The sequence below is a fragment of the Mus caroli genome, unplaced genomic scaffold (genome assembly GCF_978045245.1).
Source record: "Mus caroli unplaced genomic scaffold, Mus_caroli_1 scaffold_8, whole genome shotgun sequence".
Classification (NCBI taxonomy): domain Eukaryota; kingdom Metazoa; phylum Chordata; class Mammalia; order Rodentia; family Muridae; genus Mus; species Mus caroli.
In genome coordinates, this window is record NW_028227263.1 from 82,747,022 (window position 1) to 82,760,813 (window position 13,792).

Genomic DNA, 13,792 nt, shown 5'->3' on the forward strand with positions numbered 1-13,792 from the left:
TGGTGATGGAAAGCCACCTAACAAAAGTATGTTTGTACTATCTAAACAAATCAATCACGATAATAGTAAAAACCATGTTGAGTAAAGCTCAATATGCTGTTACAGTTGGGATCAGGCTTCCTTGTGTTGAGTCTTCCAGCCAGTTCTTACTAGGAGGCCCTTCAGTAGCTTCAGTGAGTCCATCTGCGCAGACTCACAGCAAGGGCGGGATCGCTCTTACCAGTGCTCACACCCCCGGTGAAGATCCACGCCCCAGTGGTCATGGCAGCCTTGATCAGACCTTTCCCAAACACCTGCTTCAGTTTGGGCTGCATCTCGAAGCTTTGGAGGCCTCCGTGCACAGATATCAAGAGCTTTGGGAGCTCCAGCTGCCAGTCCTTCACCATGAGGTGGAGCAGGGAATCTGGCTTGGTGTCGTAGGAGACTCGGATGTACTGCAAAAGAAGGGGTGGTGCTCAGCGCGCCCGTGCTTGGCTTCGTGTGCCTATCAAAGGGGAGCAGGGATATGACACGTATCCAAACAAGAACTCCCCCAGTGTCTGGAGGCTCTCTATATCTTGGGCCCTCTGCATTAATCTGCAGCCAAGTGGCTAAAGGTAACCTGGGGAAAGATGGGTGACTTAGCAAAGGAAAATTCAGGACACCGGTACCATGATTCAAGTGTTTGCTGAACACATAATTCCTGGCATCACTGACTGGCTTCTGTCTCCAGAGTTTTATCTTTAGTAATACTTTCTAAGTTGAGTCACAAGGTACACGGTTTTTGGCTTCTCTTACTTAGAATAATGCTTATGAGATCAAACCATATAGGTTTATATCATTAATTTGTTCTTTTTTATCAAATGCTATCTTATTGTGCAGTGTTATTTGAAGATCTGTACTCTACCCATCTCCCAAATTCCTTGTTGAAGCACCAACCCCTAATGTGACAGTACTGAAGATGGGGATTGTGTCAGCTTGACAGGAACATGTGTAAACTCCATCCCAGTGCAGCAGGGGTAAGGGGTAGATAAGAGACGGTGCTTCTGAGGCCCACAGGGGTTTGCTCATTTCTCACATATGTGAGCACACACGAAGAAGGTAACACTTATTAAGCAAGGGGAGAAACTATAATCGATTGAGACCTTGATTGGAGGCTTCTCAGCTTTGAAAATTGCATAGAGTATATTTCTGTTTATAAATCACCTCATCTAAAGTATGGTAGTATCAACTGACCAGGCTAATGTGCCTGTCTAAATTTGAATTTTAGATGAATATTTAAAATGGTTTAGCATAGTATCGTTTCTCAATGCAGGACATCACATAAGAGTTGGTATAGAGTTGTACTAAAAATGGTCTCTTCTTTTGTCTGACATTCAAACATACCTGAGTGTCTTGTGACTTATTTGCAAACTTAGCCTTGAAGGGATAATTTCCAAACTGACTCAGCTAGAACAAAGGTCCGATGAGTGAGGAAGAAAGTGGTCATGGACCCTTCTTCTCCTCAGGGTGAAAAAGACATTAGTGTCCAGAGGCCATGGCCCCTCTGTGCTGCTTATGTGTGCCCACGCTAGTACACAGGAAGCCATCCCAGAGAACCTTGTATTGTGGTATTCAGAACATAACAATTGTATTTGAATCATAATGTTGGACCAATGAAATATAGGTAGCAGCCCTACCTATGGCAAACTATGAGAGACTGCTCCCTTCCTCTTATTGAGAAGGGAAGACACAGGGAAGCTGACTTCAGAGGAAAATGCTTGCAGAGATCCACATGGACTGAGAAGGATGGAGAGCCCATGGTTATTAATATTGTTTTAAAGAACTTTCTCACCAGTAGGTATGCTGGTTGGTTTGTTTGTTTGTTTGCCAACTTGACACAAGCTAGGGTCATCTGGGAAGAGGAAACCTCAATTGAGAAAATACCTTGGGCTGGAGAGATGGCTCAGTGGTTAAGAGCACTAACTGCTCTTCTAGAGGTCCTGAGTTCAATTCCCTGCAACCACATGGTGGCTCACAACCATCTATAATGGAATCTAATGCCCTCTTCTGGTGTGTCTGAAAACAGCTACAGTGTACTCATATACATAAAAAAAAAACAAATAATTCTTTTAAAAAAGAGAGAGAGAAAATGCTTTTTATCTATCAGACTGGCCTTTGGGCAAGTGTGTAGGGCATTTTTCTTGATTAATAATTGATGTGGGAGGGCCTAGCTCGCTGTGGAGGGTATCACCCTTGGGCAGGTGATCCTGGGATGTATAAAAAACAGGCTGAGAAAGTGATGGAGATCAAGCCAGTAAGCGACACTCCTCTGTGGCCTCTGTTTCAGTTCCTGCCTCCAGGTTCATGTCTTGAGTTCCCTCAGCGATGACCTATTATATCACCTAGAAACATAAGATGGAATAAACCCTGCTTCTTCTTAAGTTTCTTTGGTCGCAGTATCTATCATAGCAATACAAAGCAAAGGAGGACATTGGGGATGGGGCAAAGGCGCATGTGTGCAAGGTTGGGCTTGGGCATGCTTCGTACATTAGGTTCAGAGCTTGGGGTGGATTCTCGGAGGCTGCATGTACAGTGATGTCAAGTTCTGATGAATGAGTAAAATCCATCTGCACAGAATCATCTCATGGACTTGCAGTAATGTGCCTATGAAAGCTGAGCTGTAAGCCCGAAGAAGACCCAGGTCTCTGCATCCTAAGGGCCAAGAGTACAGGCCCTAGTGAAGGCAAAGTTGCTGTGTACAGCACCCCATCACCCCTCTTACCATGGCTTTATTGGAGTAACCCCCACCCTGGAATTCGAGAATCCCATAGGAGTCTGTTGGGTAGCTCTGGGTGTGTTTGCTGACAGACCACTTCCCAGACTGCGTGTCTGCCTGCTTGGTGTCCTCTCCTGTTGTGCTGGGAGCCCCGCTCGGCAGAGGAGGAATGTGCTGGTTAGTGAGCTGACCACAGCAACATCTGAAAGAAGAGCAAAGCAGGCCACTCAGCAGCATTTCCTCCCTCCCATCCAACCAGTGAGTGTAAGGTAGCCTGAGTGGATGAGCTAGGACCAGCCAGGGCCCCCAAGAATATCTTAGTTATCAGCTTTATCAGGGACAGAGGTGTCCCCTGAAATGCCCATTTCCCAAAGAGCAACACATCACTACTTATATACCAGTCTGCTTTGCATGGCTGTTCTTTGCATGGCTGTTCTTTCTCGCTGGATGACTGGTTATCTTTCTACTGTCTCAAGAACATGAACAGAGCCCTGTGAACATTGCTGAACAATTTGTAGCAAGTATAGTCATAGCCTTGGAACAGACAAGTGCCCTTCTGGAATTCTATGGTGCCGCATGGTTCTTCAAGGTTTTTTTGTTTGCTTGTTTGTTTCAGTGAAACCTTTTTTCTACCCAAAATCTTCATGGACACTAACTTTTGTTGTGTGAACCTCCCCCCGCCCCAAGTTATTCCTGATCGGCTACTAAGATGCCTAAAGTCTGGGCTGGGCAGAAGAGAGAGGACAGAGTGAGGGTTGGAGCAGGAGGGGAATAAGAGGAAAGAGAGAGAAGTTGCTATAGGCTAGGTAGATCATGAGCGATGAAGTAGGAGTAGTCTAGGTGAAACATGGCAAGTGATATCTTGGGTTATTGACAAGGAAGTAGACACAATAGCACAGAGGGTTGATATCTGCCCAGCTCTAGTGCTTTTAAGTTTATTATAAATATTAAGGCTTCTGTGTCTTTTATTTCAGAAACTATATGGTCTAAGTGGGGTAAAACCCTCAAAATAATATTTACCAAAGCATTGCTCCTCTCTTCTCTCCTTCCTTCCCTTCTTCTTACAAAAGTTCATGTGAATTTTAGGACTTGATTCTCAATTTCTATAACAAAGTCATGTGACTTGGGGAATAAGGAGGAAAGCTTTTTCTCATTGTTTTAAAGACCTTTGTCCTTCATAGCAGGGAGGAGGAGGAGGGACAGAGCCATTCACCTCTCAGTCGTTGGGATGAAGAAAGAGAAGGCCTGTGATGGAGGGCCTCTTTCTCTCCTGGTTATACAAGGATTCGGTGAGACCTGCAGGGTACGGGGTTGGGGGAACAGGGAGCTTGAGGACATGAGATACTGGGAAGAGACACCAAGCAAATCTGAACCAGGTGATGCCCAAGCATCTGTGTCCTCCTGCACCAGTGACCCTGCTCACATGAATTGGAGGGAGAGCCTGTGGGTAAGTCTCCCCCACCCTTCAGCTTAGCCTCAGCTTTTTCTCTCAGAGGATATGTTTCAGCTGAATCCTCCAGATTGCTTGCAGTATTTTGGAAGGCTTTCTGTTTACCCTATAGCATGCATTTCAGACGGGTAAGTGGAAGCACTGGCCATCTTGTGAACAAGGGTCATAGTCATTTCACTCAGTCACTCACATCTTTCCCAAGGATAGAAGTTCCTTTTTGTATAAATAAATTAGAGGATTAGACTGCTGAGGCCCTGGAAGATATCCTGAAACTGTCTAAAGATCTTGCTCACATCTGGCTGAGAGAGAGAGAGAGAGAGAGCTCACAAGAGACTTGTAAAGAAAAGTCCTCTGCCAAGGCATTTACCTCTCAAAAGAGGAGCTGATTATCCCAGTGACTCTGTATTAATGGCTCTGGTGGGGAGAGAGTTTAGTATGTCCTTGCCTCCTCTCCCTTCTCCCACAGACATTAGAAGAATAGTTGCTGAGACATGCCAGACCAGCCCCGACTCGGATCATGTCTCTACAATAGCATCCAACGTACCTGTTAGGGTCTTTTGTACTGGGAATTACAAAGATGCATTCCCTTTTGCAAAATGTCTTCTCTATCCATGCTTTCTGACCCTGGAAGAGAAAGGAATGAAAATTAGATGCCATAAGCCATTATTACAGTTCATGAGGAGGAAATCAAATGGGCTTGCAAGATGGATCAGGAGGTTAAGGTTTGCCACCATGCCTGAAGACCTGAGTTCAATCTCCCTGGAACCCGTATACAAGGAGAGAACAGACTTCTACAAGTTGTCCTCTGCTCTGCCCGTGAGCCATGACACATGAACACAATCAATCATCCATCCATCTGTCCATCCGTCCATCAATGTAATTTTAAAAAATAACATGCCATTAATAGGAGGTTTCCTATGCCCCCCAGTGAGTATGTGTATGTGTGCATGTGTGTGTGTGTGTGTGTGTGTTTCTTTTTGTCATGCTGGGGATCAAACCTATGCCTCACTCAAGGTCTCTACTGTTGAGCTATGGCCTTGTCCTTGCCTATGATAACTGAACAGTCATTTCAATGAAGGGGTTGCTTATGTTTAAGGATCTGTGTTTTGGGGCTGGAGAGATAGATGGCTCAATGGTTAAGAGCACTGACTGCTCTTCCAGAGGTCCTGAGTTCAAATCCCAGCAGCCACATGGTGACTCACAACCATCCATAATGAGATCTGATGCCCTCTTCTGGTGTGTCTGAAGACAGCTACAGTCTACTTACATATAATAATTAATAATCTTAAAAAAAGAAAAGAATCTGTGTTTTGTAAGAGTGGTGGCCTGGTAACAGGTACTTATGGTTTCCATTTGCTGAATTTAGTTCACAGGCATCCAGTGGCTGAAGATATTCTGTGTACATGGCTCTGTGCTGGGTGTTGTGGAGAGTTTCCAAGCAAAGAGAGCAGGGAAAATGTGTCCTTCACCCTCCCAAAATAGCAGGTGATGCTTGAGAAAACAGGAGGAGGGGTGGGGCCACGTCAGGCTGCCTCCAGGCCACAAGGATTGAGAGAACTTCCTGTAGTGGCTTTACCACAGTTTGTAAGGCAGAGGCCTTTATTCAAGTCATACTGAACTCAGGGAAACACCCTTACATGGAGGAGGAGGCTCTGAGCAGTGATTGGCCTTCCTCACATGGATCTTCTTGTCTCCCAGTGACCATAGGTGGAGGCTCAGCAGATCCCTCTGGGTACAGGTGCTGGTAAGGCCCTGGCAAAAGCCATCCAGGCTAGCCAGAGGAGAACTAACAGTCTCAGTTTCCATGAGGCTTTACTCAGTGTGTGTATGTATGTGTGTATCTGTGTGCACGCATGTGTGCGAGTGTGTGCTGTATTTGTGCCACTGTACGCATGTGGACAACCTGAGCATCATGTATAAGTATGTATGCCTATTGATACACGACCAGTATCTGTGTGCATAGGTATGTACATTATGGTTTCTGGGGGTGAGGTAATGGGGATATATGGATGGTGTGTATGTGTGTGTGTGTATTATGTGGAATGTGCAATATATATATATATATATATATATATATATATGCTGGCTTATATATCTTTTTGAACACAGACCTAAATGCCAGAGGCATATTCTCCTGGTCAATCCCTCCCCCAACCCCCACCTTCTTATTATAATTATTTATTTATTTACACTCCAACTAGTGCCCCCTTCTAGTCCTCTCCCCCACAAGGTCCTCACCACCCCCTTCTCCTCTGAGAGGGTGTACTCCCTCCACCCCTCCCCGCGCACATCAAGTCTTTACCAGAAGTTGGTGTATAAAGCATAGATGTGAATAAGTACAGCATTCATCAATAAGAAACAAAGTGTTTAAGTGTTTAAAATAATTATTTGATTACACATTGTGTTATAATAACTCTCTGATGTTATAATATGTAATTTTACTATTTGTCGAAGGTGAAGCAATTCTGCACATAAATTGAATAAATGTGCTTGTTTATTTTCTTATAATGAATTCTGTCTTTGCCGAATATTTGATACTGCATGATTCAGATCATCTACCACAGCTTTCAGAACTGACTGGTGTTTTAATTTTATAATTGTCAGTGTTGAATATGCTGCCTCTCAAAACCACACAGTGCAGAATGTGTTTAGGGCCATTTCAGAAGTTGTTGGAAATGTTTTCTCAATCCTAAGGCAAAACTCATTCAATCACTTTTTAAAATGAAACTCGTGTCAACAAATCAGACAGCAATTTTTAAAGTCAGACGTGCTGACATATCTAAAGCTATACTAATTTGGTGCTTATATGCGGAGAGGTGGCTAGAAAATATTAAACATCTTTGCTCTCCATAATTAAGTCACTTTGTTTTTTTCAAGTGCACAGCAGTTAACAGAAGCACAAGGATTCGTCAGATACCGCAGCCTGAGCCTTTGTGTCTTAGGTGGCCACAGCGAGAGATCCTGACCTGAGGATGCCTGTCTGCTCTGTGCAGTGAGCTCAAGGCCCAGGCGCCGTGGAAACAAGATATACCACACCCATGAGCACCACCAGAAACAGGTTCAAATCCTGTGTTTGACTTTGAGTTGATTTCTGGTCACCCCAACTCAGAAGCCTTTGTTGCAGCCATGTTTCTGGGTCTCCAAATCGGCACCCTGCTCTACTTGGGTCACCGTTCACAGTTTAAGACACACAATACTTGGGAGGCTGATGCAGGAGAATTGCTGAGAGATTGAACTATGTAGCAAGACACTCTCTGATAAAACAAAGCAAAGGGCTGGAGAGGTGGCTCTGTGGTTAAGAGTGCCAGCTTTTACTCTGGAGGTCCGTGGGATTTAATTCCCAGCACCCACACGGGGTAGCTCACAGTCATCTGTAACTCTAATTCCAGGAGATCCTTCACTCTCTTCTGGCCTATTTGGGCATCAGGCACTGATGTGATGCACAGACATCACCCAGGCAAAACACCTATATGTATAAAATACTAAAAATAAACAACCATAACAACAAAATCAACATGGTGCCTAGACTCTACCCTTTCTGTTGCTTTCAGGCATGTCACAGTAAGAAAGACAAGGAGCAGGGCGTGTTGGGGAGACGGCTCTCTGGGTAACCTGAGTTTGAGTCCAGCACACGTGTAAAGAGATGGGTTTGTAAGTCAGAAGTGCAGGGAGGTGTGTGAAGACAGGTAGGTCCTGAGCATTCCCTGGCTGGCCAGCCTAACTGAAACTCTGAGCTTCCAGCTCGGTGAGAGAGCCTTCTCAAGGCACTACGTGGGGAGCATGGGAAAGACAGCAGATGCCCGGCTGTGACCTGCTCACACTGGCCTTCCTCTGTAGTCCCATAAGGTGCATAAAGAAGCTGGGACAGCGAAAGGGTAAGGGAACCCCACAGGAGGACCAACAGAGTCAACTAACCGGGATTTCTGGGAGCTCTCAGAGAATGAACCATCAACCACAGAACGAACACACACACACACACACACACACACACACACACACACACACACACACACGGGCTGGAATGAGGTCCTCGGCACATATGTAGCAGATGTACAGCTCAGTCTCCATGTGGGGCCCCCAGCAACTGGAGTGGAGGCCTGTCCCTAAAGCTGTAGCCTGACTGTGGTATCCGTTCCCCAGCAGGGCAGCCTTGTGTGGCCTCAGTGGGAGAGGAGAGACCTAATCTGGCAAAGACTTGATGTGCAGGTGGGGGGTGGGGGTGGGGGGGATACAGAGGGGGAACTCTCTCAGAGGAGAAGGGGGTGGGGAGGGCCTTGCGGAGGAGGGGACTAGAAGAGAGCACCGATTGGAGCATAAATAAATAAATAATTATAATGAGAAGGCAGGAGCTGGAGGAGGTTGACCAGGAGAAATGTGCCTCTGGCGGTTAGGTCCACCCAGGTAGCACTGAGATGGAGCCATCTCAGGTGTGATTCTCTTTCCTTCTCGGCCTGTGCAGGGCATCTGTGACCCCCCCATGGGGTGGTGTCTGCTTGACTTTTGTCCTTCAGTCTCTGAGAAGGTGGGGTTTTCTGAGTGGCTGCCATTGTTTGTGGTCCTGGTCAAGTACAGTCTCTTTTCTTACCCTTGCTTCCCTCAGAATACTGGCTTCTCCCCTCGAGAGTACCAGCATGTGGGTCCTGGACAAGCAGTGGGAAGGGTGTGAGGGAGAGCAGGCTGATGAGCAATGGAGACTGGTGTTTATTTTCTGGTAGAATGACCTGTGAGTGTGGCCGAGGTGTCCTGTTAAGAGTGCATTCTCTAGGCTTTTAACAGAGCTTTACAGTAAAAGGGCTGAGTAAGGAGGTAGAGACAGTGTCAGATGCTGGAGAAGTTTGCCCATGACAAGAGCTGAGAGAAGTCGGGGTTCTAGGGGGATGAGAGGCTACAAGGCACATTAACAACTTGACCTTCATGTCTCTACATGAAGGACAGGGCCCAACAGGGAGGGTGGGAGGGAGCAGGCACACTCTTGAGATGTCTAGGGCAGGGACGAGGGTGAGTTGTGGGTTGTAAAGGCAGGGTGTGACTCTACTCTGGCAGAAATGGGAAAAGTGGCTTCCAGGCATAAACATTGGCTTTCTGCTACGCGAGACTGTTTACGCAATGGCCGTTTCTTGGGCCAAAATTAACAGCAAAGTCCACAGTGAAATGACTGACTGCTGGACCAGTTTAGCCAGGACAAACTACTCGTTTCATGTGTATATTTAGAGCAGACGACCCTGACTCTCACCCATGGCTGCTCATCCCTCACAGGGGCTTAGCTGGACTCAGGCATACAAAGTACAACTAGCTGCCAGTCGCACTTAAGAGGTCTAGACTCTGGTTTCTCCTTATAGCCTACAGGAAACGAAGTGACTGACTGATGGTCATGCACACTGCAGGTGACTGTGGGATTCCACTGTGGAACACCCCACCCCCGGCCGCAAGGGGAGCACCTGGGGCAGCACCAACTGGCCAAGGAAACTGTCCACTGCAGAAAGTCAGACAGGGTCCCCAGCCAGAGAGCTTTCTGTGCACAAGGGATTAAAACCCACAGTCATTCCTTCCTGCTCCACCCTCTGCTTCAGGGGAGGCCCTGACCTAGAGCCAACTGGCCTTTCTGGCTCTTGTGTCTCAAGTTTAGACACAGCTTCTCTGTCTCTGTGGTGAAGCAGCTCTTAACACTTCCAAACTGCCCCCAGAAAATGAAGGAGAAGCTGCCCCTTGTCTGTGGGCTTGAGGCTGGTGTCAGACTCAGAGAGTCATGGTGCCTAGGGGGTTTAACTAGACTCTCACATGAAGACTTTATTTCTGGTGCTTGGCCCTCAATATCCCTCAGAAGCACAGGGCTAGCCTATGTGAAATGTCAAAAGTTGTCCCAGCTCATCCCTGCCAGTGACAGGATTCATGCTGTCCTTGCCAGGGGACATTGCCTGGACACATTAAGAAACCATTCTCCAATTGGGAGTCCCTAAGAAGAAGAGTGATCTTAAGTTAGCTGTCTTCCTCAGTAGTGTGGACTGATACGTTGTCTGTCTATGGTGAATCTCCTCCCACCCACACCTACACAATCAACCCCAATTGAACTCAGTGTGCTACACACAGAGAGACTGGAAGGGGGACTAGTTGGGGGAAAGAGGGGAGTTAGTAAGAGAAGGAGGGAATAAAAGAAAGTAATAAAAGAATAATGATCGAAACACATTGTATGTATATGTGAAATTGTCAAAATGTGAATATATTGAGATATAAGCCACAAGCCCTAAAATTTGCCTTAAAGCTTGTAGTTCATTGCTTTTGGTCCACGTCAGGGACTATATAACCATTGGCACCGTCTACATCCAGAACGTCTTCATGGCTCCTATAAAAGAGTCATGCGGTAAGGTAAATCAGCAGGTAAGGTGCTTGCCACCAAGCCTGGGAATCTGTCCCCAGAATCCACACTGGAGAAAGAGAGAACTGTCTTTTACAAACTGTCCTCTGCCTCCACACCTGCACTGTGGTATACATACACACACACACACACAGGCACACACACTCATATGCACACATATGTATACATATACAGAGACACACACACACATACACACATATACATTCACACACACAGGCCATAAGGAACCATTGGAGAAGGTGCAGACTCAGTTGCAGTTGAAGCTTCAATACCAAAGGGGTCATGGGAAGAGAGTGAGGCCTGGCCCCAAGTAACAAGGTTAGAGTCCCTGAGGAGAGGCCAGGAGAGGCTATTGGTAAAGGTACAGTCCAGTGTAATTACAGTACAGAGCCCAACATTTTGGAGACTCCGGTACCATAGATGACCACCAAGGACAGCAGCAGCCATGGAGGGATGCCCATCTGAGCCCACAAGTCAAGCTGTGTGTGTGGCAGAGGGCAGAGCTGGAGAAGTGTCACTGCTGAGGTCTTTGGAGCCCACAGGAACATGAGTACATTGCAGATGCCAGGTGCTGAACTTTTTACACTATTGGACGTTGGTTTTGGTTTGATTTGGTTTTATTATGACCATGCCCTGACTCTTCCCTCTTGGAGTATAAAATTATGTAACTTTTTATTTTATTTTATGGGATCCCACTGTTAAGAGACCTTGGACTTCTAGAGAGACTTTGTAGTTTTAGAGAGGCTTTGAACTTTGAAAGAGACATTGGATGTTTTAAAGAGACTGAACTTTTATTTGCATTTTGGGTTTATTTGCATATTATTGGGTTTTGGGGGTACAGGGTAGAAACTGAACGTTTAAAGTATTTGAATTTCTAAAGAGTGTGGGACTTTTAAAAGTTAGAATGTTTTATATTATAACATTATTAATATGAGATCTTAGGGACGAACAAGAAAGGAAAGTTTATAGTAACAGTGAAATGTTGTATGTCAAGCTGGCAAGGAGTATATTATGCCGGCTGGCTTTTGTCAACTTGACACAAACTAGATATATCTGGGAAAAGAAAATCTCAGTTGAGGAAACACCTCCATAAAGTTGGCCTATAGATCTTGTCCTCATTGATGATTAATATGGGAGAGCTCTGCTTAGTTTGTGTAGCCCCACCCCTGGGCAGGTGGTCCTAAGTTCTATAAGAAAGCAGGCTGAGACAGCCATGGGGAGCAAGCCAGTAAGCATCATTCCTTCATGGCTTCTGCTTCAATTTCTGCCTCCAGGTTCCTGCTCTACCAGAGCCCCTGCCTTGGCTTCTTCCATCAGCAATGTGTAGGCCAAATAAACCCTTTCCTCCCCAAATGGCTTTTGGTAATTGGTGTTTACTACAGCAATAGAAAGCAAGCTAAAATGATAAAGGCAAGGGAAGAAATCTTTGTTTGCTCACTGGGAGATCGAATGAGGCACCTTTTTAGTGTTCGCTTTGAGACAAGGATTCATGGCTGCCAGACTGGTCCCATACCTGCTACATAGCCTTGATGGTTTTGAACTCGTGATTTATCTGCTTTTGCTTCTGGGAACTGCAATGGCAAACCTGTATCACTCTATTTGGCCAAGATGGAAAATTAGATAGCAAAACAACCCAAGGCAATGCTCAGATTAGAGGCAGCCCTGTGGAGATTCTATGGACCTATTTTGTAGAAACAAAATCAGGGCTGATGCCCAAGTTCAAAGGAGGTTTCAGTGGATAAATACTGTGAATCTTTGGAAAGAAAAAAGAACAAGATTGGAGAACTCATGTTTCACAGTTTCAGCCAAAATTCACACCTGGCATAGACCAAGAAAAGAGGATTTCAAATTCAGAAAGAGAAGCAGGGACCCCTGGACTCACTCCCTCTTGCTTGCCTTCCAGTCACCCCACCCACCCATGGTGCCATCCCAGAACCATGTGAATTCCTGACAACTATATCCTTAGTTAGAGATCTTCAGACCCAGTCATGCCACATATCAAGATGCCTGGTGCCTCATGGTGTCCTCTGTCCCTGAATCCAGATAAGAACCTCCAGCTTGGCCTCTACCCTACATGTCTCCACCAGAAGATAGTACAGCATCCTGATCCACACTTCTACAAAGCACCATTCACTGTAACTCCAGCCTCTGCCACCTAAAGACCACTAATGAGCCTTCCACACATTCCTGAAGATTGACAGCAAGAGCCTTCTAAGCATGCTGGGTAGTGATGCACTCCTGGTATTAGGAGGCAGAGGCAGGTGACTCTCTGTGAGTTAGGGGTCAGCCTGGTCTACAGAGCAAGTTCTAGGGCAGCTAGGGCTGCAGAGAGAAACCCTGTCTCAAAACATACACACATGCACACACACACACACACACACACACCTTCTAAGCCTACTGAGGGTTGCTCCTGGGTTCAGAAGTTGTGCCTATACTGAGTTAAGACCACTTTTGACACCTTTTTCACATCAATACAGATTGGCTCCAAGACTGAACTCCAAGTGCCATTTATCTGGCCCACCACCTGACAAGCTTGGGTAACAGCAAACAAAGTTCCAAGCCTCTACTCAACAAAGAAAGACCAAATATCCACCCCAAGAAACACCACCAATAATCTAATTCCAGATGCCTAGAATCCATCACAAAACCATAAACAATACGAATAACCAAAATGATGTTTTTGGTTATTAATTACTCCATCATAATGTTCCCTTGGCTATGCTCAAGACAGGAATTTTAAAATTGCAATGATAAATGTGTTCAGAAACAACCCCACGTATCTATGGGAAACTGATGTGTACTGAGGGCGTCAAGCTCTCTCAGTGCTGAGGGGGAGGTCTTTATGACAAATAGTGCTGAAAATGTTGTATTTTCACACACCAGAGAATAAATTTAGACCTTTACCTCATGCCCCTCACAAAAACTAACTCAAATGGGATCAGACCTAGAAGTAAGAGCTAGAACCATAGATCTTTTAGAAGGAAGAGGAACGTGGGACTAACTCTTGACTTGGCAGTGCACGTCTAAATGGTACCAAAGCATGAACAACAACAGAAAGTAGACAAACAATTTCATTAAGTTAGAACTGTGCATAAAGGCGCATTAAAGGTGCATCCTGAAGAGCAGGAGGAAATATTCTCAAATCATCTATGTGGTGAGGGTCTAGTACCTAGATCATGTGAGAGTGTCTTGCCACTCAACAGCAGAAAGACAAGCTAGCTGAGAAGGAGCC

General features: G+C 45.7%; 1 protein-coding gene across 1 annotated transcript in view; it reads right to left on the reverse strand.

The window, feature by feature from the left end:
- Trpm1 (transient receptor potential cation channel subfamily M member 1) overlaps nt 1–4,721 on the reverse strand; it is a 75,748-nt gene extending 71,027 nt beyond the window's left edge. Inside the window, exons 1-3 of the mRNA XM_085840895.1 lie at nt 4,703–4,721; nt 2,744–2,943; nt 221–434 (exon numbers count right to left, since the gene is read on the reverse strand). Coding sequence (XP_085697021.1) covers nt 221–434; nt 2,744–2,943; nt 4,703–4,706 — 418 coding nt within the window. The 5' untranslated portion in view covers nt 4,707–4,721. The remainder of the gene's footprint in view (nt 1–220; nt 435–2,743; nt 2,944–4,702) is intronic.
- Nucleotides 4,722–13,792: the final 9,071 nt, after the last annotated feature.